The 25,290-nt window shown below is 39.8% G+C and overlaps 3 protein-coding genes across 7 annotated transcripts in view; 1 reads left to right on the forward strand and 2 right to left on the reverse strand.

The window, feature by feature from the left end:
* The window catches only part of rhbdf1a (rhomboid 5 homolog 1a (Drosophila)), a 28,593-nt gene extending 14,423 nt beyond the window's left edge, over positions 1–14,170 (forward strand). The window contains exons 2-19 of one of the 3 annotated variants that reach the window (XM_041975227.1): positions 1,024–1,168; positions 1,275–1,414; positions 1,948–2,055; positions 4,447–4,660; positions 4,929–5,135; positions 5,364–5,486; positions 5,583–5,743; positions 6,179–6,430; positions 6,536–6,647; positions 6,765–6,839; positions 6,975–7,136; positions 7,243–7,343; positions 7,439–7,502; positions 8,029–8,123; positions 8,225–8,300; positions 11,541–11,641; positions 12,699–12,852; positions 13,003–14,170. In XM_041975227.1, coding sequence (XP_041831161.1) covers positions 1,052–1,168; positions 1,275–1,414; positions 1,948–2,055; positions 4,447–4,660; positions 4,929–5,135; positions 5,364–5,486; positions 5,583–5,743; positions 6,179–6,430; positions 6,536–6,647; positions 6,765–6,839; positions 6,975–7,136; positions 7,243–7,343; positions 7,439–7,502; positions 8,029–8,123; positions 8,225–8,300; positions 11,541–11,641; positions 12,699–12,852; positions 13,003–13,422 — 2,682 coding nt within the window. In that variant the 5' untranslated portion in view covers positions 1,024–1,051 and the 3' untranslated portion in view covers positions 13,423–14,170. The remainder of the gene's footprint in view (positions 1–1,023; positions 1,169–1,274; positions 1,415–1,947; positions 2,056–4,446; positions 4,661–4,928; positions 5,136–5,363; positions 5,487–5,582; positions 5,744–6,178; positions 6,431–6,535; positions 6,648–6,764; positions 6,840–6,974; positions 7,137–7,242; positions 7,344–7,438; positions 7,503–8,028; positions 8,124–8,224; positions 8,301–11,540; positions 11,642–12,698; positions 12,853–13,002) is intronic. The other 2 variants (XM_041975236.1, XM_041975244.1) reach the window with 2 other exon arrangements.
* Positions 538–24,953, reverse strand: mgrn1b (mahogunin, ring finger 1b). Of its 3 annotated transcripts, none has more exons than XM_041975272.1 (17): positions 24,565–24,953; positions 23,763–23,881; positions 23,548–23,636; positions 23,320–23,466; positions 22,650–22,767; positions 22,492–22,558; positions 22,331–22,374; positions 22,200–22,247; positions 21,748–21,816; positions 21,499–21,658; positions 21,289–21,398; positions 20,933–21,147; positions 20,649–20,760; positions 20,530–20,575; positions 20,346–20,450; positions 19,899–19,948; positions 538–552 (listed from the first exon to the last, which is right to left on the reverse strand). In XM_041975272.1, the coding sequence occupies exons 1-16, from the start codon at positions 24,650–24,652 to the stop codon at positions 19,908–19,910; spliced, it is 1,578 nt and encodes a 525-aa protein (XP_041831206.1). In that variant the 5' UTR covers positions 24,653–24,953; the 3' UTR covers positions 538–552; positions 19,899–19,907. The 3 variants fall into 3 exon arrangements, with proteins under 3 accessions (XP_041831206.1, XP_041831191.1, XP_041831198.1); XM_041975264.1 differs by lacking the exon at positions 538–552 and adding an exon at positions 19,569–19,686 and having other exon boundaries at positions 19,903–19,948; XM_041975257.1 differs by lacking the exons at positions 538–552; positions 19,899–19,948 and adding an exon at positions 17,920–19,686.
* Positions 14,291–15,666, reverse strand: aanat2 (arylalkylamine N-acetyltransferase 2). Its single transcript, XM_041975344.1, has 3 exons — positions 15,438–15,666; positions 15,049–15,203; positions 14,291–14,946 (listed from the first exon to the last, which is right to left on the reverse strand). Exons 1-3 carry the CDS (start codon positions 15,601–15,603, stop codon positions 14,641–14,643), a joined length of 627 nt encoding a protein of 208 aa, XP_041831278.1. The 5' UTR covers positions 15,604–15,666; the 3' UTR covers positions 14,291–14,640.
* Positions 24,954–25,290: the final 337 nt, after the last annotated feature.

Consider the following 25,290-nt stretch of genomic DNA (forward strand, 5'->3'; position numbering starts at 1 on the left):
ACACTCAGTGTGAGATTTTCCTTCACTAACAACACTTCCCATCATCACATGGTTTAAAACAGAAACCTGTGGTGCATTAAAATGCCAATGTAAAACAGATGTGGTCACTAAATGCCACTGACTTTTTTTTCTTTTTCTTCAAGGCACTTGAGTTGTAACATGAGAAGTGAGGGTGTGACTTGGTCTGACTGGTGAAAACTCTTGATGTGGAGATTTTTGTGAGAATGATCTTATGAGGCAATTTAACTTAACAAAATATACTAGTGGAAAATTAACACGAGGATGGGAAAGATTCTATAGATATTTCTAATTCATTTAGTTTTATAATAGCTCCACAGAAGATGCACCCTCTTTAACTTTGTGTGTATGGGATGCTATATCTCATGAAATGCAAATGTTAGCTTTTAAAAGGCAAGCTAGTTAAGTTTTTCCATGGTAATTGTGGGAAGAAAAGGACAGGAAACAGGCCCAGAGAAGTGAGGTTAGATGGTGGAACAATAAAATGTAGGGCTGGTGATAACAAGGCTGCAGCTACAGTCAGACTGTCTGATGCTGAGGTTTACTGTGCACCTCCTGTGGCCCACGAGCCTCATCATGGGAATGCGCACACAGTCATTAGTCTCTGATTGATGTCTGCTGGAAGCAGAGCTACTTTAGACCACAAAGAGGGATTAGGTTTGATTTTAAATGAAAATTAAGGGATTATCTTTAAGACTGCAAACTTCCTCACTCTTCAGCACATGGCTTTAATTGAATGTGATGCTTTTTGGGATGGGGTAAACAGTTGTAGAGTATTCTCAGTGGATTTCCCTTTACTATCCAGTGAACAGAAACATGTGAACTCCCACATTTGAATCAAATCAGAACCCTCAGCACCCTCTTGTGAAACAATTTTGGCATAAAATCACTTTCACAATTACTTTTAAATTCAAATTTTGACTTTATGATATTTCTTAAGATTGGATTTGCCTAATTGAAAGTGAGTGTGACATAGATTATGTCATCTGTCCTCTGAATACATAGCTGGCAGGCCTGGGGTGGGACGGAGAACATGGCTGAACCACGGCGGGAAAGCACCAGCAGCCTGCAGAGGAAGAAGCCTCCCTGGCTCAGACTGGACATTCCCACGGCTCAGATGTCCCTTGACGAGCCTTCTACCTTTGTTCAGGTGCTGCATTTCAATAAATGCCTTTCTCTGTATTTAACGCTTTTGTCATTTACTGTTACGGCATGCTTTGTGTTCTCACTTTTCCAATGCATCCACACCTGTTTAGCCGATGAAGAGGCAGGGGTTTTTGCGCAGTATAAGCATGCCGGTGGAGACCTCTCACCTTCAGTCTCCACCACGTGACCTGTTTGACACCCGACGGCCTGTGTTGCAACGTCAGTCATCCATTACACAGACCATAAAAAGGTAAGACCACGTAGTAAATCACTAAATTTGCATGTTACCATTACACAGTATACACAAGTTTAGGATTAATTGCTAACATTTCATGATTTCATTTCTGTGACTGGTATAAAACATCATGTCTTATGCAGAACCGAAAGCAAATATTGTTGCTTAAATCATTTAGGCTTCAGTGTGAAACTTTAGTCAGACAATTATGATATTATGATAAGGATATTGGTGACCTGCGAAGGGAAAAAAAAAAAACAAATGACAAAATGTTTCTTGACAACTGTAGTGTTTCTCCTTCTTTAGCCTTTTTCCTGCTAATTTTACAACTGTGATTACAATCTTGATGATCACAATCTGGTTTTAACTTTGCTAATATTCAGAGCTAAGCAGAACACTAACTGCCTGCTTCGCTGTCTTTGCATGATGGCTACAGCACTATTTGGCTGCATTTTTTTCCTTTTCACTTCCTGTTGTTGTTTTCTCTTTTGTCATCCTTCCTTCTGTCCCTTCTCGCCACCTTCTGGCCCTGTTCTGCCTGGTCACAGCAGCAGGAGAGTGCACTTTGAGCGGATTAACACTGTCCCCATTAAGGGGCAGCGGGCTGCACGACGCAGCACCAGGAAACATCACTCTCTCTCCAGAACTCTGCTCAGGTATGGTAGGAAGTGCTTCACAAAACTGTGAGCTTTGGAATTACAGATGAAGATGTGCCCTAAGACTGTCATGCTTATGTCATGATTAGTTTTAGGTGAGAGTTCATCATAGAATTCTCAGTAATTGTAAATCTGTCACCAGCTGTTTCCTGCTAGTCATAATACCATAAAATATTCTTTTTTAAGTGACTAATAAGAGGCCCTGAAATGAACAGTAGTTCCTTTATACAAATACATCCTCATTTTATTTATTTATTTATTTATTTTTTACAGTTGACTAGGGCTATGCTGGTTAGTTGGAATGGTTTACTCATTTTCCTACAGTTGTTTTAAGCTGAAGTAATGAAAAAATGTGCTGAGCTTGTGAGTCATCATTTGCAGGAAAGCATACCAGATCTGAACCTCCCTTTTGGGGGTTTTTGATTAGATAAGGGCAAGCAAAAACAATATTCAATCATGTTCACAGAAACAAGTTGGTGTTGTAAAGAAAGACACAGACATAATATCCTAAAATATAACCTGTTCTTTGAATGTGTTAAAAATTTGTAGAGCTGAGAGACTAGTAGGATAAATAAATTAACCTGAACTTGACTTGACTGACTGAAAACTCACTTCACAGCGTTTAATTGGCGAAGAAACAGCTTGCATGTTTTAGCTTTCCTTTGAGGAATGCTTCAACTTCCTCATCCTGGCCTCAGGGAGCAGTAAAGCTGTTGTTCATGTACTTATTAAGCTGCCACATCAACAACATGACTGCATGTTTATACATCAAGGTTTATCAGAATGCACAGAGTGGAAAAGATTGCAAATAAAACTTGGGAAACAAAGAAGTCTTCATTGTCTGTTAGAATTTTCAGAATAGGATTTTCTGTTTTCTGATCTTCATTAAGATTCAGAAAATCAGTATTCTATTTGCAGCATCAGAACTTCGCTAATCCCTCTTTTATTCTCTCTAAACACGAAGGCTTGGATAGAGTGCCAGAAAGAGACACTAGACACGAGACAATAGAGACCCAGAAATTTAGTATTTCTGGGTCTCTGTGTGCTTGTGTGTTTGACATAAACATGTCAAGGCTTGTTTTCTCTACTTTGCCCACTACTTGCACTATCTAGGCACCTTTTTACATCCTGGGAGTGTTTCATGTTTGCTGTCCCAGTCCTCTATATACACTATATTGCCAAAGTATTCACTCACCCATCCAAATAACTGAAAATCAGCATTCTACTCACTTCCATGGCCACAGGGGTATAAAAATCAAGAATCGAGGCATGCAGACTGTTTCTACAAACAGTTATGAAGGAATGAGTCGTTCTCAGAAGCTTAGTGAATTCCAGTGTGGTACTGTAATAAAATGCCACATGTGACAGAAACTCAACCATGATGCGGTAGGCCTTGTAAAATGATTGAGCGGGGTTGGCGGATGCTGAGGCAGATAGTGTGTAAAGGTCGGCAACTTTCAGCAAAGTCCATTGCTACAGACCTCCAAACTTTATGTGGCCTTCAGATCAGCTCAAAAACAGTGCAAAGAGAGCTTCATGGATTGGGTTTCCACTGCTGAGCAGCTGCGTCCAAGCTATACATCACCAACAGCAATGCAAAGCGTTAGATGCCGTGATGTAGAGAACGCCGCCACTGGACTCTGGATCAGCGGAGACGTGTTCTCTGGAGCGATTAATCACGCTTCACCATCTGGCGATCTGATGGAAGAGTCTGGGAATGGCAGTTGTCTGACTACATTTTACCAAGTGTAAAGTTTGGTGGAGGGGGGATTATGGTTTGGGGTAGTTTTTCATGAGCTGGGCTTGGTCCCTTAGTTCCAGTGAAAGGAACTCTGAATGCTTTAGCATACCAAGAGATTCTGGACAATTTCGTGCTCCCAACTTTGTGGTAACAGTTTGGGAATGGCCCTTTCCATTTTCAACATGACTGTGCACCAGTGCTCAAAGCAAGGTCCATAAAGGCATGGAGGAGTGAGTTTGGTGTGGATTAACTTGATTGGCATGCACAGAATCCTGACCTCAACCTGACAGAACAGCTTTGGGATAAATTAAAGCGGAAGCTGAGAGCCAAGTCGGCTCGTCCATCCATCAGTGTCTGACCTCACAAATGCGCTTTTGGAGAAATGGTAAAAAATTCCTATAGACACTCCTAAACCTTTTGGAAAAATTCCCTAGAAGAGTTCAAGCTGTTTTTGCTGCAAAGGATGGGCCAATGTTATATTGAACTCATTTGATTAAGAATGGGATGTCTATTAAGTTCATGTGAGAGTCAAGGCGGATGAGCAAATACTTTTGGCAATATAGTGTAGCACTAAATGTTTTCAGGAGCTAAGATTTTAATTAATCTGACATTGAAAAGTTAAGTTAAAAAGCTGGTGTTTGTGATATTAGGGGAACGGCGGACTGGTTTGGGGTTAGTAAGGATGGCGATGCCACCCAAAAATGGCAGAGGAAAAGCCTGCGTCACTGCAGCATGCGCTATGGAAAGCTCAAACCACAGGTGATCCGAGAGATGGATTTACCCAGCCAGGACAACATATCCTTGACCAGCACTGAGACTCCACCTCCCCTCTATGTTTCCAGCTCACAGCATGGAATGCAGAAGGTAAATGGATGTGGCTGCTTTTCTGAAAGTTAAATGAAGGAGTGTGTAATGCAGAGGTGGGCAATCTTGTTTTGTCTTTTTTTAACCTGAAAAATTACATTTTTTTTAGACTTTTAATAATATTCATGATTAAAGTTTTATGTATTAAAAAAAACAAGAGGTAGATTATAACAAAAACATCCCTTAAGTGCTCAATGTGTCATATCAAATATGTCTCTCTTGATCTCTTCATATTTTTAAACTTTTTAACTAAACTATTGGTCTCTAGATTGTGGATCCATTGGCGCGTGGAAGGGCCTTTCGAATGGTGGAGGAGGTGGATGGCTACAGTGTACCTCAGACCCCCATCACCCCTGGAGCTGCCTCAATTTGCTCTTTTACTAGCTCCCGCTCAGGTCTTAACCGGCTGCCTCGCCGCCGTAAGAGGGAGTCTGTTGCAAAGATGAGCTTTAGGGCCGCAGCAGCGCTGGTCAAAGTGAGTGAACAGGACATGATCCACTGAGCAGATTAAATTCAAATATGCTCATTGCATACCAAATTAACACGCACAAACAGGAAACAAGGGTAACATAAGAGTATTTTCATGTTTTTTTCTGCATTTGTAGGAATTTTATTAATATCAACTTAGAGACATTCTATAATAATAACAGTAATAATAAAAAAAGTGCATGTCTATGTTTGTATGTATGTATGTATCTCTCAGGGACGGTCATTACGGGAGAGCACTCTAAAACGAGCTCAGAGACGAAGCTTCACCCCTGCCAGTTTCATGGAGGAAGATGTTGTTGATTTTCCTGATGAACTGGACACTTCCTTTTTTGCCAGAGTAAAAATACAGTTACATTTCATTTATGAAAATTAAAATTGCAAATTATAAATTCTTGCTCCTCTGCTCACTTTTTTCTAACCACGTTTCTTCTAGGATATGATGCACGAGGAGATGTCCACATATGCAGATGAAGTATTTGAGTCGCCATCTGAGGCAGCCATTAAAGAGGCAGAACCCAGCGGCAAGAAAGATGAGATGGAGCTGACTGGCAGCGCCCTAGATAAGACTGAACTAGAGAGAAGTCACCTCATGCTGTGAGTTACTGCCTCCTCAGTACTAGTCAGTGAGGCTGTAATGATACATTTTTAAAAATAATTCAAAGTGATTCTGGTTACTGGAAAGCAGTTTTTCTGTGAGAAGAACATACAATATCTAAACCACATGGTAGTTAAGTCGACAAAGATCTGTGCTATATTTTTGTGGAAAAGTGTTGTGTATAGACATTGAGAACAAGAGAACCAATTGAGAATAAAAACAGGGGAAAAGATAAGGGAAGTAAAGTTTTTTCTCCGCTACTGATAACAAATCGTGTACAAAAATGAGAAGTTTTAATCTGTTTTTTAACCTCTAGACAACAGATGACCTACATCAGGGGTCCAGGTATGGAGGAGCAGATACCTCCTCCGGTTTTCATTTTCATAATTCCCTGACCTATATCAGTCAGATTGCGTTGTTTTTGCCCCTTTCAGACCTCTGGAGAGAGGATGGCGAAAAGCCAAAGAAGGAACTCCGGGACCACCAAAGGTGCCCTTGCGTCAAGAGGTGGTGAGTGTTAATGGACAGAGGCGTGGACAGCGCATTGTTGTACCTGTCAAGAAGCTTTTTGCCCGTGAGAAGAGGCCTTATGGATTGGGCATGGTAGGAAAACTCACAAACCGCACCTACCGCAAGCGCATCGACAGTTATGTCAAGAGGCAGATTGAGGATATGGATGACCACAGGTACTTCTCCTCATATTTCTCCAGTCAATACTTTTTCTCTGTCTGACACTGACAGATGACAAATACTGTTGTTGTTTCTAAATACACATTCCTTGTCTCTTTTAGGCCTTTTTTTACATACTGGATCACCTTTGTCCATTTACTCATCACTATCTTGGCTGTATGCATTTATGGTATTGCACCAGTGGGCTTCTCCCAGCACGAGACGGTTGATTCTGTGAGTCCTGGTTCAGCTGTGTTAAGGATCTCTGACACCTTGGCAACATTTTCATCCAATCAAAATTCTTTTTATTGCTGATTGTACTGTTTCTGGTCTGAATATCATCTGATTTAGGTTTTAAGAAACAAAGGTGTGTATGAAAATGTCAAGTTTGTGCAGCAGGAGAACTTTTGGATCGGGCCTAGTTCAGTAAGAACATTTTACTTTATTTATTTTTTTATTTATTTTTTTTGCATTTTCTCATAGTGTCTGATAAACAATGCAACTTATAATTGCATAGAAATAGATTTGAATTTTCTTTTGCACCTTTATCTCTTTTTAAAGGAAGCCTTGATCCACTTGGGGGCCAAATATTCTCCATGCATGCGACAAGACAAGCAGGTGCATGAGCTAATCAGGGAAAAGAGAGCTGTTGAACGCAACTCTGCCTGTTGTGTGCGGAATGATCGCTCTGGCTGTGTCCAAACCTCAGAAGAAGAATGCTCGGTCTGTAAACACACAGCTTTTTTTTTTTTTTTTGTCTCTTTAACTTTATAATTTAGCTATAAAGAGAGGTTATGGGCAGTTCTGATCTCTGTTTGTGTTGTTACAGAGTACTTTAGCTGTGTGGGTGAAGTGGCCACAGCATTCCAGCACTCCCCAGTTGAATAGTAAAGACAGGCAGTATGGTTCAGTGTGCCATCAGGATCCCAGGTAAGGCACAAGTACTTCTTCAATTTAATACTTGCATGATTTACTGGCATTAGTTTTAACATTTATGTGTATTGTTTTGCTCTCTCTGCTTACAGGATATGTCTGGAGCCTGCTTCAGTGTCGCCTCATGCATGGCCTGATGACATCACACAGTGGCCAGTAAGTACTTCTTAACACTGTGTGGTATTACAACATAGAGTAAATACTTAGTGTGGAAATTGTGTATCAGGTTGCCTAAAATCATTTACACAATTTGATCTTAATCTTTGTTACAGAATCTCCAGAATGGCTCTTTTTTTTCTTTAAATGGCACAAAACGAATAGAAATGCAAAAAAGTTTGCTTTTGGCAATATTACAAGTAACAGTCTTACTTTTTTATTCAAACTGAAGCATGCATGCATGTGGTGTGACAGTTTTCAAAGTGGATTGTTTCTCATCTAATTTTGACATCTTATGAAGCTGCACACATCCACAAAACCCGGGCATTATCTAAATTAATAGTTTTATCTCAAAAGGTATTCCAAAAGTCAACTTTTAACTTGTATTAAAAGTGTTGTGATGTTTCAAATGGTACAGAATACTGCAATTTTGGTGTGTCTGCAGATAAATGTTTAATATTATTGAAAGATATCCTGTGGTTTAGAGTTGGCGATCTGACTGTTTATTTTCTGATCTTGCCTGTAGATTTGTACAAGGTACAACACAGGAAACCATACCAACCTGCCTCATATAGACTGCACCATCACAGGCCGACCCTGCTGCATTGGAACCAAAGGGAGGTGAGGAGAGCTCATCATATGAGAAACATTTACTCTTGAGTGATTATACTTAACATGAATTAACAGTTTTTACCTAATAATTTATACTTGCTTTCTTCAAGGTGTGAAATCACATCCCGGGAATATTGCGACTTTATGAAGGGCTACTTTCATGAGGAGGCTACTCTTTGCTCTCAAGTAAGTAGCTCTGCACAAAAGAAAAATTGACGCTGTTACAGGTTGTCAAAAGGATCCAAAAGTCGACACAGAACTGAGTTGTAGTAATAGAAGGTTTGAATTTATACTGAACCAAATTGGATCTGAGCTGACAGAGGGACTGGCGCCAATAGGCAGGGTGGATATCCTGAGGGGTGCAGAGAGAAGAGTGTTAGACAACTGGTTGAGATGAAGAAGAAAAACAAAACAAAAAAATAGAGCTAGCAGCTTGAATGGCCTAATTTAGTTGCTACAAGGTGAACCGATGAGCAGGCAATAAGTGCAAGGTTGACCAGAAAGCTATGCTGTTGCTGATGAAGAGATTGAAAGCAGGCGCAGATCATGATCACCAAGGTTGGAGAGACATCCCCACCAGAGCCACGCTCAAGCAGAGAGGCTCTAGTGATGTGTCATGAGGAAAAGATGAGGCTCTGAGAGCCGATGCTTTGTAGTGAATCAGAAGAATCGACTCGCATTGAGTGAGAGCTGGCTCCCAGTGTTTTCCTTTCACAGCTTAGCTCTCACAGTGCTCAGTAAAGTTGTATCGTCATGAATGAGCCAGCTCTAAGATTTGATTCTTTGTAGTGAACGAGAAACACAGATTCCTGCCTAAGAGAGCCAAATCGTTAGAAGGGGCGGGACTTTATTTTAATGGGATCATCATGAGGTCAGTTACATACGAGGAAAGACAACGATCATCCCACTATATAAAGGCGGAAGGACCTTTAGAAGACAGGGAGGGTAGTGGTCAGACCACGGTCCTCATTTATCAACTACTGATAAAAAAGGTTCTAGATTCTTGTGTAGGAGTGAAATTGAGAATGTGTGTAAGTGAAAAAAAACAATCCTGATTTATCAAACATGCTTACTCTGTTTAAATATCCATGCTCGTGCATGTTCAGGCTCATTTGCATTCAGAAATGCCTCTAATTGATTATATATGGTAGCAACAATCCCTTTTAAGAATGCTTGAATGGACTTTTTTTCTCTCCGAAATCATGGTTAAGAGGGCGAAGAAGAGCAATTTCTCTTGACACCGAAATTAAGGTACTTGTATGAGAAGTAGAAAGAATTAGAAAATACTGTTTGGAACACTTAATGCAACCAACAAAAGAAAAAATATGGCTTGGGAGAAGGTAATGGCTGCAGTTAAGTCTGTTGGATCAGAAGAAAGAGGTGTCTCAGAAATAAAAAAAGAAATGGTTCAACATCAAAGTCTGATCCGCCTGGGTTTTCGGGTTGGCTACGGGGGTCATTAGCCACGGCTTTAGTGGATATTCCTGATCACCTATAGAAATGCTATAATAAATCCTATGGAGCACAGAAATTAATCTTGAAATGTTGCACCACTCACCAATCAGCCAGCCATCTTCCACAGCTCCTGCTTGGAGGCATACACCCACAGAGCTGTTCTCCAGAAAAAATGAGTCGTATATTCCTCCAGGCCACCAGGAAACAATGTTTAACAGAGACATATGTGTATCACATATTAGTTGGACATTAATTGAATGGAAACCTTTTCTGTTCACATAGCTGAACTCTATATTTGATGGTGCTTTTATTGAGATGTGGGTGCACTCTATGACTCCAATTATGTTTGGAAATGCAGCAATGGCGTGAAATTAATTAATTTCAGCTTCTTGGTGAGGTCTGTATGAGAATTTCGTGTAAGTTGGAGCCAAAGAAATTACTGCAACCAACACTGCCAGCATAATTCTGCTTAGTGTTGGCTGCAAATTTCCGCATGTGTGTCCAATTTCCCATTATAATGTTCCAGAGGCCAAGGATCCCAGGGTGGACAGGAGCTCGGTGTGCACTGGGATGGCTTTGGTGTGTTTTGTCTCTCGCTCCAACATGGGTTGCAAATCATGGCATAAATTCAACAGGATATTTTTGGGGAAGCAGTACATGCTGAGAAGCCACTTTGTGCGGTCGCTGAACAGTTCAGCACACTCTTTAAAAACACGCTTCCTGCGTAGCACACGGTTCACAATACCCACCAATATTGCAAGATAAGCCATGTTACATGAATTTTCTTTTTAAATTGCCCTGTCACAGCTGTCTCAAACCTGTTACACCAATTATTCAAATTATATACTACATCACTAGTTGAGAACTTTTATTAGGTAACGGGAGGTTTGAGATTGCTGAACACTGTGACTCTGTGTGTTTTACTTGGAGTTTCACTGTTCTACCACTAGGTTTTGTGCTTATGCATGGTAAGAATTGAGCTTAAATTTGCACATTTTTCTATGTATAAGTTGATAAATCCCATACTTTGTGTGGAAGTGTTCGTACGCACACATTATGCACACTTCTGTGCATATCCACGGCTGATAAATGAGTCCCCAGGTACTCAGAAAAAGCTGGGAAGTCAGATATAAATTACGAGTGTTTCAGCAGGTAACTGTCGCATGTGCGAGTAGTAATATTGACTTGAACGCTAGAGGCGCTCATGCGAACAAGAGCATGAACATGACCTGTCAGAAGTACACACAAGGGCAGATAGTTTCGAAGGCTGTCTTTCAGTTCTTGTCCTCAACTACCTGCATCTGTATGATTTTTCCTCCTCGTTGCTTAGTGACAAACAATCATGCCTCAACAGTTGGCAACAAATTGGAAGCGTTTTGGGGGGTTGAATATCCTGGAAATACAATGTGACCAGTAGATTGACCTTTTTGCTATTTCAGAGTCCAAGTGCTGTGTACTGCCCCTGGCGGTGACCTCCAGTATTGAGTGTTTTGGCCGCGTTGTGATTTCGTCGTTTACAGCAGACGTATGCTTGCGTTCACAGCTAGTATATCCCAGCCCTAAAACAGAAGCTCTGAATGATACTAAAGGAAGAGCTATTTGGGAACCGAAAGAGCAGACTCTTCTAAGGAAGCCAAGTCAAAAGAGCCGAATCTTTGAAAAGAACAAATCTTCACGTCACTAAGAGGCACAGACCATTAGCCATCTATCAAAACAAAACAAAAAAAACCTGCATATTTCAGTGTGTTCTCTATCTGTTCTGTCAGTACTGATGGGAAAACAGCACACACTATTTGTAGTGTGGTGTGCTGTTTGATTTGCTCATCAAACATTTCTCTTTAAGAAATGTGGATCATGTGTTTTCTTCTGATCTCTGTTTAAATAGTATGAGTCATATTTTTCCTCACTTTGTATAAAATGTAGCACATTTGAGGAATACAACTTATTATGCCGTGTTCTGTCCTTCTCCAGGTGCACTGCATGGATGATGTCTGTGGACTGTTGCCTTTCCTCAACCCTGAGATTCCAGATCAGTTTTACAGGCTTTGGCTCTCTCTTTTTCTGCATGCTGGGTGAGTTGGCTGCTGGCAGGATCTCTCAAAGCACTTTTGTTTGTTTTGCCATTTTCCTGACAAATTAATCTAAAGGAGAAATGGAATAATTGAATGTAATATTTCAAGAATTTATAAACAAATTTTGTTTCAAAGTAAATTTATAAAGGCACCTTAAATTCACGGAACAGCAATTTAGCATTCAATTAAAAAGATTAAAGCAAATTTTGCTCTTCAGAAGTACAGTTTGGTTTGTAAATACATCTTTAAAACTATGTATATTTCTAGATAAGTGTTTGTAAGGGCTGTTGAGTCAGATTATTTATCAAATGTATTTAGATGTGCAGGGAAAATTGAGTCTGGTTGTGTGTGTGTGTATAAGCAGAACTTGTAAGTCAACATAATCAATAGATGAGAGAAAAACAACTGTAAAAGAAAATGGACAAATAAAGCAAGGGAGTAGGAGACAAATAGTGGCATTATGTATGCACATATTCCCACTGCACACTATGTATTATAAACTATAGCAGCATAAATAATTTTTAAAAATCTTAGTAGAGTTGGTTTGTCCAGTTGCAGGCTATGTCATTCTCTACTATATACCACTAATATTCCAAGAGAGAAACATCTTGTCATATGAGGTCCTTTCTTACTCTTAGCTAGAGTTGCTCCAGCTGTCTTCCAGATGTCACAAATGTTTAACACATGATCCAACTCATCACTTGCAGTCATATATTGAGTGCGCCATGTGAGACTGAAAGCTTTACTTTGGTGCAGCTTAAATCTGTCAGTCAGTCCATACAAAGAGCTGACCTCACAGCTAAGGACAGTAGTGCTTCATCTTCTGTTGTCTGTTATCTCTCTCCTGGGTAATTAAACAAAGTGCCCTCACTACATGAACTCATTAAGCTTTAGTGAGATAAAGACTGATTTTGCTGTTGTGCAAAGTCACGCCTGCTAGGCTATTGGGGGGCTTGCCTCTCGTGCACAGAGGGATTATCTTCTCAACACATGCAGCTTTGCACCCACATTCGCACACATGTATCACACACACATGAACTTTTGTCTCCTTTCCCAGGATCCTTCACTGTCTGGTGTCGGTGGCTTTCCAGATGACCATCCTGCGGGACTTGGAGAAATTGGCAGGCTGGCTGCGCATATCAATCATTTACATCCTCAGTGGTATCACTGGCAATTTGGCTTCAGCCATCTTCCTGCCCTACAGAGCGGAGGTGATCACCTGTAATATATGCACAGATTACAAAATATAACATAATTTAGTCATCTGTATGATGAGATATATCTTTCTGTGACTTAGTTATACATGTTTCTGAAAGTTTTTTTTAACCTGGTACTTCCTTTCTCTGCTGTCTCTGTCTCAGGTGGGTCCGGCAGGTTCTCAGTTTGGGATCCTGGCATGCTTGTTTGTGGAGCTGTTTCAGAGCTGGCAGATCCTGGCGCAGCCCTGGAGGGCCTTCATCAAACTGCTATGTGTGGTGCTCTTCCTCTTTGCCTTTGGGCTGTTGCCCTGGATTGACAATTTTGCCCACATTTGTGGCTTCATCTCTGGCTTCTTCCTGTCCTTCGCCTTTTTACCCTACATCAGCTTTGGCCGAATGGACCTTTACCGCAAACGCTGTCAGATTATCATCTTTCTGTTGGTGTTTGTTGGTCTCTTTTCAGGCCTTGTGGTGCTCTTTTATGTCTACCCAATCAAGTGCGACTGGTGTGAATTACTCACGTGCATCCCCTTTACAGACAAATTCTGTGAGAAATATGACCTCAACGCTCACCTCCACTGAAGTGTGAGCATAGCAGAAGGTATCAGGTCAATGGGTGTGAAGTGGTTGAAGGGACAGTCACCCCCTTTTCTCTGTGAACTAAAACAATGTGGTTGTGCTCTTTCACTGTCATTATGAATACTTGTACCCTTCACCATAAGGACTTCATTTATTTGTTTCCTTGATCACAGGCAGTCATTGTCACTCCTTCACTGTCCAGTGAACCACAGCTATGGCACCTCAGAAACTCATCAAGCACCAAGTTGCCCTTTACATGAGAGGCAGGAATACACGAAGCAATTGCTGGTACAAAGAGAAGGATCATTTTATACAATTATAATCCAGATATGGTTTTTATTATTATTCAGGCAACCTCATACAGAAGCAGGGACAAAAATATTGATACCTTTGGTGCCTTGTTGATAAATCTACCAACTACTGCCATATTTTTGTTACATTATGCTGAGCACTCGAATGTTTCCTTTTGTTTATTGCTTCTCAAGAAGTGATTATTGTTTGAACATGGTAGTGTTTTAGCTACCTGTCTAGACACATGTAACTAAAAGAAAACAACAACAAAAAAGGAAAAACAGTAAAAAAAAATCTACAAAATGAAAATGTGTGCTACTTGTCTTATTTGCCAGAAATGATTCCTTAAAGTTGTTTTGCAGTTTATTAAAATCAAACAACAAACATTTCAGTTATCGACTAACAATCAATCCATCAGTCAACTTGTAAAAGCTGAATGATCAGTGTGCAGCCCCTCTAGCAACTTTCACCGTCATGGATGATGATGATACATTTATTATATTTTATTTGCTTACAAAAATAGAATATATTTATCTCAGAACTCAAAATTATATTGTTTGTGAGATTTTTTCTGCTTATCTTCTTTTTAGTACAGTCTGCAGCCAGAGTGATTGGAAAAACGTTAAGCTCAAAGCTGGTGTGCTACTGGTAACAGAGAATATGATCTGATGTCTGATAAGCCACATTATTAACTGCAAAAAGCAAGTAGTTCATTTTGTTGCTTGAAGAAACAAATTCACTCTTACTTTCCTCTGTCCTCACATGGACATTGCTCCTTTATCAGTGGGTCAAAGGAAACACTGACAATATGATGCTGAACCCAAGCCAATGATGCATACTGGCTCTTTCATCTTTCTGCTATGTTTTGTTTATCTTATACTGTCCTGAGTCCATTTTAGAGGTGATTAAGTAGAAGGAAGGTGGGGTAGGTTAGCAGCCGCTGTTCCGCCTTGCATATGCCTGCCCACCAAGTGTGTACTCCATCTCTTGGAACTGCATATTGGATACAGAGATCTCTGATGGCCCTTTCTCCTTGAAGCCAGCCTTAAGGTAGAAGGGCACCAGAAAGTCCTCGCAGATCAGCAGAGCTCGGCGGAGACCTGGCACACAGCGCAGGTACTGCAAGTAGCGCCACAAGAGAATGGAGCCCTTGCCTTGCTGTCGACAGTGGCGGTGCACAGACAGCACATGGATGTGCACAGTTGGGGTGTTTGGGACATGCTGAGTCATGGCTGCCTAGAAAAAAGGGGATTAGATAAAACCAGTAATGATATCAAAGCATAATAAGTCGCAGAAATCAGAATTTGTGAGGAATTTTCAGTTTTTAATGTTTGATACCTGTGAGAGCCTTTCCTTGTCCCAGCCAGAGCCAATGATGAAAGCCACCAGCTGTCCCTCTTCAAACCAACCCAGAGACAGCTCAGGGCACTGACCCAGGAAATTAAGCACTTCATCCAGGGTAAGTGGACACTCTCCAGACACAGAGACAAAGGCTGGGAGGCAATTATTTCAGTGAGTTATTATCAAGGGAGTAATTATAATAAAAGGATGAAAGTAAAACTCTTTAAGGTTAAAATGGCATTAGAATTAAGTTTACAATCCAAAAGCAGCATTGCTACAGTGTATTTATTAATACATCTGGGAAGTCCGTTGTGCTTTTATTCAGAAATTAACATTTTGCAGACATTATGAAGATGTTCTGTTTGTGAATAGAAAATTACACTTACCTTCCCTTTCGATTTCAAACACACTGATGGCATCCTGTGGCGTGAGGTTTCTGAACTCGCTGGCAGGAAGTGTGTGTCGTCTCTGTTGCAGAGGGCTGACCACTCTGACAGTCGACTTCATGTAGAAGGGCTTGAGGAAAGGTGAACCGCTGACCTGCTTTGTCATGATATCGCAATATCACAATGAACAGAAGGTTCCTATTATTATCTGCCTCCTTCGTTTTCAGCCTTTTGCTGTTAGAAGTATATTTATATATAATAGTCAAATGAATTGAAAGCCTGTTAAACCTTCTTTGATCTGTTTGTCCTACAGCTCTCTCTGTACTCTTAACTCACGTCAGTAGGCTAGATGCTGACCTTCGTGCCTCTCCTGCTGTCTCCTCCTCTTTCTGCCTGATCTCTTAATGCAAAGAGGTTGTCTCAAAGCAGGATAGCTGTCTGTGCACGTGTCTCCAAATTCTTCAAATCCCCCCCACCCCCCCCACCCCCCATTTTCAATGACAGACCTTGTGTTGTGCTCTTGATGCATTTTCCATATGTTTTATACATTGGAAATGGATTCAGCAAAGTAGATGAGACAGATAACTTTATAGCTACAGCATCTACTTAAAGATACATTTGATAAACCTCTTGTCAATGTAGTTACAGCAAGAACTTTTCACCTAAAAAAAAAAAAAAAAACCTAGGTATTGTAAGTGTTTTTTGCTATATGCCTACTAGGTGTATGTTTTTTCAGGGTGGGAATGAACAAGGTATGGTGCGATTGGATGGGGTGATACACATGTTTTAAGAGATCAAGGGCATGTGGGCTAATTTAACTGTTCAAAAGTGAGGAGGGAGATTTGTGTGGATTGTTGTCGGGATGATTTCATGCCTTAAAGAGATTTAGCACAGACTAATTAAAATGAGAGGGCACATGCTTTTACTAGACTGAGGTAAACCTGTTTACAGACTGTCAACAATATGTCAACATGGTATTATTCAAAGGGCCCAACAAATTCTCTCTAAATAAGATAAAAGTAACTTACATGCAATCTTGATTCTCCTTTAGTTCTAGGCCATTTTCTTGTTTAGTATTATTTTAAGTTGTTTCCCTCTTAATCAAAGTAAAGACCTGTAATTTAATTTTGAGCTGTGTTAGACTTTGTGCAGTTAGACTTCACACAATAATCAGGCTTGAGGTTAAGCAATCATTACAAAAATTAAACCCCCAGAGTTGGCAAACCAAATCAGAATAACTTTAAAGATTAATGTTTTACCCCACTGCTGTCTTTTTGTCTGGGATACAGTGATGTTTGGGAAATCTCCTTTCATAAGCCATCAGCTACGTCAGCTGGACAGCTGGTCAAATCACAAATGCGAGAACATCTCTTGTGATCATCTGATGTGAGGGACAAACATGATTGTCCGGGGGTTAAATTACCTTTTCTGGCCTGGAATACCACCCATCTGTGTGTTCTGGGAGGGAAGGGACAAGTTTTTAAGTAGTTCCTCATCATTTCCCAAAAACAAACAAACAAACAAAAAAAACAAAAACAAACCCAGTCTGTTGATGAAACAGCAGACAAAAGACATTTCAACCTTTCACACTTTTTGCTTAAGCAGCAGAACTTCAGCTGTGAATTAATAAGAGCTGGTTATACTCAGACGTTGTGTCTACAGTTTAATCTCACACACTGACCTTCGCTGGCTCAAAGCATCATAAGCTCTAATCTCACTGAGTGCATATTTGTATCCACATACTTGCACATATATATATATATATATATATATATATATATAAATAATCAGTCAAGTATAATTTTACAAACAATATTGGAGCCACACTGTGCCTTATTTATCTCTGAATTAAACACCAGTTTATATGTGCTTGTTCAGAAGTGTTGTGTGTGTCTTTTTTTTCTTATTTAAAAAAAAGGGGAGTGAAAGTAAAAAATAAATCATAAAAGTAAAGGTTCAGTCCTCGTTGTTTAATCATTTACACCTGCTGTTTCATTTACATTTTACATTCATTGTCAAGTCAAATTTGGTTATTGGCTCCCATCAGTCTCTGCACATTTGCATAATAACTTTCTGATTTCATTTTTACAACAATCCATAGTTCAAATGTTATTTGCAATATACACTACCAATCAAAAAATTTGGACACACTTTCCCATTAAATCCATTTGGAAAGTGTCCAAACATTTGACTGGTAGTCTAAGGGCAGAATGACTAAAGTAACAGCACAGCTCTGTTTCTTGCTAGAGCTTACCCACAGGGTCATACAATAGTTTAATATTTTCCTTAAGTTGCAGCCAATTTTTTTTTTTTTAGCATTTTGTGAGTTTTATCATCACTCACCTGTTACACAGTCCTTTATATCTAAATATTGACACATCTTAGAAAATCATAAAACACGTTAGTCATTTAATCATATTAAGTCTTGCAGTGACTCAAATACACAAAAAAACAACAACAAAAAAAAAGAAACAGCTGGTAGTTGAGGTACTGGATATTGGTTCTTTATTGATTTACACATGCTGCTATTTACACAGAAAAACAGGTATTGATTTAACAGAAAGCCAAAAACCACCTACTGCGGGGTTATCCTGGATACCAGGTCAACAGTGTTCAGAACAGGAAGGCACAGTGTCAAGTTGAAATGGCACAGAAGAGAAAGGGACAAAGAAAAAATAACCACAGAAGGAAGGCGGAGGAGGGGGAAGTGAAACTTCACATGCAAATGTGAGCCTGATTTTATATATATATATATATATATATATATTTAAAAAAAAAAAAGTTTGCATCTGTTGTAAAGGATTTATTCCTTCCAGTAAAATACAAGCTTGAGATACTAATATTAAATGCATAATTGATACTTGGTCATTATAAAGTAAATGCACAGTTCAACTTAATATTAATCAATGACAAGATACACTTTTCCAGAAGCATGAAGTTTGCAATATAAAAACAAGAAAAGCTCTGTACATCAGCATCATAAATGCTTTCCATGGGCTGAAACTGTTGTATATTGTAGAATTTGTTAAGAACACTAATGTCCATTGCAACAAGCAGGCAGCCATATTAATTCAAGGCACATATATATATATATATGCATGGTGCTACACATACAGGACCAAGGTAAGGAAAGCCGCTGCAGCCACACAAACACGCAACCCCTTTTTTGTTTTTGCAGCTACAACATGAGCAAACACTGGCATTGCCACAATAAAAAGAAGACTACAGAGATCGGCCACATCAATGACGAGCACGCGTGCTGTGCAGTACTACATCAGCATACATGAAGGTGGGTCATCTATGCTTGTTCCTGGCTTTAGACATCTTTGAATTTAGCTGTTAGAATGTGAATCTATAGTCCTATTTATCCTATTTATTATAAAAGAAATAATGTAAATGTTAACTGAATGTTGTTTCATTACTTCAACTTTGGATTTTTCCTACAAGATATGCAAGAATACAGTTTTGGAACTAACTACACAGGATTCTAGTTGTTATCATACATAGATATAAACACTTTAAATTATGACAATGGTCATGTTTAAGACAGTAAATGATTTAACATAATTTCATTGTACACTTTTGTTAAAAGGAATGAATAATGAATGATTTTGTTATTGCAAAATCATCTGAAATGGACACACTAGTAATATGCTTTCAAATGCCTTCATAAATCATTCAGTCTGACAGAGGAAAACAAGTCATAATCATTAATCTGATGTCTTTCACTAATTAATACAATACCTAAACAAACTGCTTTTATAAAATATTTTGAGTTTAGTGTTAAGAAGGTGATACACATTTAATTTAAAGTAAGTGTGCTTAAAAGCACCACCATAGCAGGTAGTGATACATCTCTGGAATCTACGTAAAAGACCACAATTCCAGCCAAGACACAAAACACCATGAGAGTTAATGAAATCTCTTCAAAATTAAACTTTTTTTTCCAGAGGAAGGTACTGAAAACATCTGAAGAATTGATGGAATGAGCAGGATCCTCCCTCATTAACCTTCTTTTCAGGGCTACCATCTTCTCTCGTAACGCAAGCAGATGATGGGGCAGGGGAAGGGGTCTGGGTGTGTGTGAAAATAATCAAGGGATTGGATTATCTTTGTGAAATAAAGCTGGGAATGAATCAGGGGTTGAGGTGTTCATCCTCCATATGAAGGCTGCTTGTGGGACACAGGAGAGGCTGGCTGGAGCAGTTTGTGCTCTGACTTTTCAGACTTTCTGTGGACTCTGATGACCCTGGGGAGGAAGAAACACCATCAGACTTTCAGGAAGACCAGTGATGCACACAAAAAAAGCTTAATCCTAATAAATTAGGCTTGACAAGCAGCCATAACTTGCTTAAAAGTGCAAACTTTTTTCCTAACTACAGTAGAGAATAGTGAATGTATTCATGAAGAGGGAGCAGTAGAGCCTGTACGTACAGAAGCAAAGCAGACAGAAAAGCCTACATACCACAGTTACTCCTCCATACCAATAGAGCAGGAATCAGGACCTAGAGCTGTAAAAGTGAACCAGTACCAAGAGAAAATGATGGCATGGAACAGGAGAGGAGTGTTAGGAAAACACACAGAGGCAACAGCACACAGGTTAGATGCAAAGCTCAGGAAATCACAGCCCTAAATTCTTTTATTAAAGATGAAAGACGCTGAGCTAAAGAACCAGAATAGAGATTTAACTTTTAATAGAGTCAAAAGTAACCAAGAGGCAGATAATATTGTTTAAGAGAAGCAGTCAGCAGATCTGCTCTGTCATCGGAAAGCACAGGTTACTTCAGTGCTTACTTCCCAAACAGATGATATAAATATTAAACAACCAACTTCCTTTCCTGTGTGGAAAATATTTCAAGCTTCAACACGGGAACATCTCCTGAGTTTTCCTGACAGTGGATTTCTCACCAGGTAGAGACAGATCACCCGCTGGGTCACTCTCTGTTTTGGTCAAGCTGCAGTGTTCACTGCTGCAGTCCTGCAGGATGTCTCCCCCAGAATGCATCCTGTCCTCTGGATCACCCAAGACGGCAACAATGTCAAGATTACAACGTATTATCTGCTGACCAAGTGCCAAAATGAGAAAACTCACCGTCATCTGGAGAGAGGGATTCTGCCACGTCCTCGGTTGCTGTGGCCTGGGAGAAAAACAGAGGTTCAGTCTGCAGCAGTGTCAACGTTGAAATATCAGGCTGTGAAGTGGAAGCTTACGTCTGTGGGAGCAGGGCTGCTGGAGAGGAGTGTGTGTGGCTGAGCGTCTGACAACTCTGACAGCTTCTCTTCATCCTCCTCCTGGATGGGAGAAGAAGGTGATCTAAGGGTGCTGGAGAGAAAACAAAGCACAAAAATGAGGAAATTACAATGACATGAAATGAACTTCCTCCTAGAGTTTTGTTACAATTAAACTTTTTTTGTGAGACAATTTGAACCCATCGTTCTATTTATTGTTTCTTATCTTAAACAGACGTGAACGTACATGACAATGTTCTCATTACCTGTCAGGTGATTTGCTAACTTTGCCTTTTTGCAGACTTCCATCACTTAAATGCTCCGGAGAGCTCAGCTGTCGGCTGTCACCTCCCAGACCTCCAGAGAAGTTAATTTCATCGTACAGGGGAGCAGATGGGATGGGAGGAGACACTGACCGCAGACCGTTCAGAGCTTCCAACAGCGAGATGGGTTCAAAGCCGGGAGGGACCGAATCTGAACCCTGCGAGGAGTTACAGACAGAGGTGGTAGGTTTATGGAGTTTTATAATTAAGACAAAAATAACATGTGACCTCATATGCAACTCTAAGAGGCACGGCTGACACTAGCAGATCTTAATGTGTAGGATGTGCTTGACACCTACAGAGTGCTCATCATGGTCCATAGTCTGAGCCAGAACAGGACTGAAGGACACAGGAGAAAGAGCTCCAGGCTTTTTCCTCACAGCTCTAATCTGCAGCAGGGCTCTGAAGGCTGGTCAGAATAAACCAAAGTACAATTAAACATGATAATAATTTAGTACATGTCATTACTGAACATACTCAAAGAACTGAAACAATTCAGCCATTCTTACGCAGCCTGCAGATGGGACAGTTGTTGGCCTGATAACGCAGAGTGTCTGCACAAGAGTTGCAGAGGCACAGATGTCTGCAGGGCAGGATGAGTGTGTCGCGAAGATCAGACAAACAGACAACACATTCATTGCTGTTGTCACTGTTCTCATCATCAGATGGCTAGAAGAAAGCACAATTTAACAAAATAAAGCATAGCTGGCCTTTATTCAGCATCATGAGTCATACATATGTAATATGTCAACTGCTACCTTGGTTTCTTGGTTGTTTTTATTCTCAATACCATAGATCTCCTGTAAGAGGTAGCTCACACGGTCCACCTATAAAATTACAGAAAAGGAAACGAGACAATATTGCAGAACCCACTGACCCTGTAAATAAATCAGATTTGTTTGCCTGCAGATTGTAGTGGTGCTTTTAGTTTGATGGTGAAAACTGAAGTGAAATAAAAAAAAATATTTTCCTGCACTGTCTCCATCATTAAAGATGTTCTACTGTCAACATCCAAACATCAGTGGCTTTCCACTGTATTTACATTAAGCTCAAGTATCTTTACTGAATTAATGACATTAATGCACATTAAAACTCACAGATGATGAACTAGTAAGGCTTCAAGTGAAAAATTTACCCAAAGTAAATTTCACTCCTAAACTAAATAATATATAAAAAGTCAGTATCAAAGCAAGAAAATTTTTAGACCTACAATTTGCTTTTGCTTCAGTGGCTTGACGGAGAAACTGCCATCAACGTGCTGCAAGTAAAAAGAAATGTGTTTGAGCTCAAATGAAAGCTTCATAAGTGTTGCAAATTTACTATTTATAAGCATGTACATACTCTTTCAAAGGCTGCCAAAAGTACATGAGCATGCCCAAGACAATCTTCAAAAGACAAAAACAGAATACACAAACATTAATAACGAACATTGAGAGATTTAGTGCAAAAATTTGCAGTAACAGAATAAATGTTTTGATTGTTAAGCAGCTCTTGTGACCTACCATCCCCTTCATCGATCACAGCTTGGATTACCATGGGAAATACTCCTCGGTCCAGGTCAAAGTTCAGCTTTAAAGAAAATTATAACTGTATTTAGTTTGACTGGCTGATGTATCAATGCAGTCTGCTTTTGTGATGTAATACCAAACTCTAAACTTACATCTTCCTCTTTCCACTCACTGAAATCTACTTTGAAAGATGGCATGGAGAACTGCTGGCTCACTCCTCGCTTGTAATGCACAGTTTCAGAGACCATGGATGGATCCTTTGGGCTGTAACTATACAGGCAAGAGTCTGGTCTTCATTTCAGTGCAGAAATTAAATCCCCTGTGCTCAAACAAACTTAAAAAAGTGTGAGATGTTTTATTCACTTTATTTGGTAACTTCATATTTAATCAACATATTTAAAATGGAGAAACATAACAGCAGCAACATCTGATCCCAAGTTTCATCATAAAACATTAACTTCAGATCAGACTATTACATTCATCTTCATCCAAGCCTTATCTACGGTATCCATGGTGACTACTGTTGCTAAGGACCCATTGTATCTATTCTAGACTTTGTGCTCTAAAGCTTGAATCTCAACAATCATAAAAAAGGGCGTTAAGTGTTCCAGCACAAAGTTTCACACTAAAACAAAGAAGCTGCGTGAAGAGGTGCATGTGTGACTTGACTAAATCTGATCTGAACACAAACAGATGGAAATGACGCTTTGTGTCATTTGGATGGAAAACTACTGAATAAAAGGTCGGATATGGTTTTGTTTATGTTAGTTTCAGACTTAATATATGCCCCATAAATGAAAGGTCATGAGATCAAATTCTTACATAGCCATCCCATTGGAGAACTCCTCAAACGCCTGACAGTAGAGGGTGATTGCTACTCGAGCGTCAGCGTCAAAGGTGAACTCCACACCATACTGGACCTTTGGTTTTCCACCATCCTCCAATGATGTGTCAGAGTCATCTTTATATCTAGAATCAAGATTTGACAAGCATTTGTAGAATCTCTTTGACTTAAAACTGTGTATTATCACTTTATCTCACCATCTTTACCTGACTAGACGCAAAGAGTCCTTTCTAATGTTAACCAGACTCCTCAGGGTTTTCACAGGCTCATGAGGTGCAGGTGTCACATATGGAAACTGGTCAAAGAACAGCAATAGGAGTGATCTTTAAAGTGAAGTTACTGTCATTCATTGTTAATACTGCTACTAAAAAAATGTAGAGAACTACAGAAAGCTAAATGAAACATGAAATTATATTTTCACCTGCACTGGCCTATTTCCAAGGAAATTCAGGTCCATGTTTTCCCCAAAGAGGTATCCCTCTGGATGCGGTGTGTCAAATTTCTCTCCTCCCATGAAGAAGTGGCTAGCAAAGTAATTCCCTGGAGAAAAAAAATAGCAGGTGGGGGGATGAGTAATTAAGGCACTGCCAGCAATATGACATGGAGACACTACTTTTAGCACAATAAAGTGGGCTCATGTATTATAATTCTTTCATTGCAGAAGCAGGAGTACAGTTACCTGAACAATATTTTACATAACCTCAATGAGATTGGTAGTAAAAATCTTATATTTTACATATTTCTCTGCTATTTTTTTAATTTAAAATCAGCTGATTGAAATGTTTTCATGTAAATTAAATCTGATTTTAATGGGTGTTACACAAAGTCATATGATGGTCATGACTCTCAGCTCGTGCAGCATCTCTCATAAAGATAAAATAATTGGATGGCGTGTTTTCCCTTACAATGTTACTCAATATGATCATTGATCAACAGTCATGATCACAGCTCTGTAACAACTTCATTATGAGCTTACAAGGGTACGGTTATTTGACACTCCTCAACAGGATCGGTGTCTGATAAATAATAAAAAATAAACAAAACGTGACGTCCTGGCTGAAAACACCGAGATACTAATTCCTCCACACCGATCATCCGATTATCAATAGATATGGCTGATGATCATTCACAGTAAAAACATAATGAGCGAATAACTACTGCACTCGGTGTAACCGTGTTTATGAGATATACGACTGCAGCAGACGCCTCTGTCAGTCACTTACCAGATTTAGGTGGAAATCTATAGGCCGAGTTAGCCTGGATATCGATGTCCTCAACACCAGCGATCCTGCGACTCAGGATGGACCCCATCTTTCTCTGCTGGATCGCCGATGCTAGCAACACTTAGCTAGTGGCTAACGGCGCGTCAGTAGCTCAGACTAGCTCTGACTTTAGCCTAAACCGAGGCCTAAACAAATATAACATCCACCAGATATAAAATCCCTAGTTAATTGGACATGTTCAACGCTTGAATTCTCGGTGGATTTGTTGCTAAGAGGAACACAATTTCTGAACGAGCTTGTTGTTTTGCCTGAGCTGCGCTAACGTAGCAGAGAGTCAAGCTGATTGGCTGTCTCCTGTTAAGTGTTGACGTTCGCTTTAAGAGACAGGACAGGGGTGCGCGGAACTTATTAATCCTGACCAGGAGGAAATGGTGAGCAGATAGTATTTGTGATTGATTGATGGAGGAAGAGCAGTCGTCTGCCAACCTGAAAGTTGGTGGATCGATTCCAGATTACTGACTACATGCCGAAGTGTCCTTAGGCAAGACACATCTTTGAGTGGTCAAGATGACTACAGTTCATTTACCATTTTTTACGTCATATACAAACAAACTTAATTTGTGTCAATTGTGAGAAAAGGCAAATAATTATTGAACTGCGTAATTTCCAATGAGCCATAAGAAAATGTAGTTTATATCAGTGTCCTCTAAAATTAAGGGTAATCAA

The sequence above is a fragment of the Melanotaenia boesemani genome, chromosome 2 (genome assembly GCF_017639745.1).
Source record: "Melanotaenia boesemani isolate fMelBoe1 chromosome 2, fMelBoe1.pri, whole genome shotgun sequence".
Classification (NCBI taxonomy): domain Eukaryota; kingdom Metazoa; phylum Chordata; class Actinopteri; order Atheriniformes; family Melanotaeniidae; genus Melanotaenia; species Melanotaenia boesemani.

What these genes read in the sequence shown, in the direction of transcription:
- aanat2 (XM_041975344.1), bottom strand. Translation starts at nt 15,603, where the DNA reads ATGACAAAGCAGGTCAGCGGTTCACCTTTCCTCAAGCCCTTCTACATG. An exon ending in GTTTGAAATCGAAAGGGAAG is followed by an intron (nt 15,204 to 15,437) that starts GTAAGTGTAATT and finishes ATTGCCTCCCAG; the next exon opens with CCTTTGTCTCTGTGTCTGGA. An exon ending in ACAAGGAAAGGCTCTCACAG is followed by an intron (nt 14,947 to 15,048) that starts GTATCAAACATT and finishes CCTTTTTTCTAG; the next exon opens with GCAGCCATGACTCAGCATGT.
- mgrn1b (XM_041975257.1), bottom strand. Translation starts at nt 24,652, where the DNA reads ATGGGGTCCATCCTGAGTCGCAGGATCGCTGGTGTTGAGGACATCGAT. An exon ending in AAAACAACCAAGAAACCAAG is followed by an intron (nt 21,659 to 21,747) that starts GTAGCAGTTGAC and finishes GCTTTCTTCTAG; the next exon opens with CCATCTGATGATGAGAACAG. An exon ending in CTGTCCCATCTGCAGGCTGC is followed by an intron (nt 21,399 to 21,498) that starts GTAAGAATGGCT and finishes TATTCTGACCAG; the next exon opens with CCTTCAGAGCCCTGCTGCAG.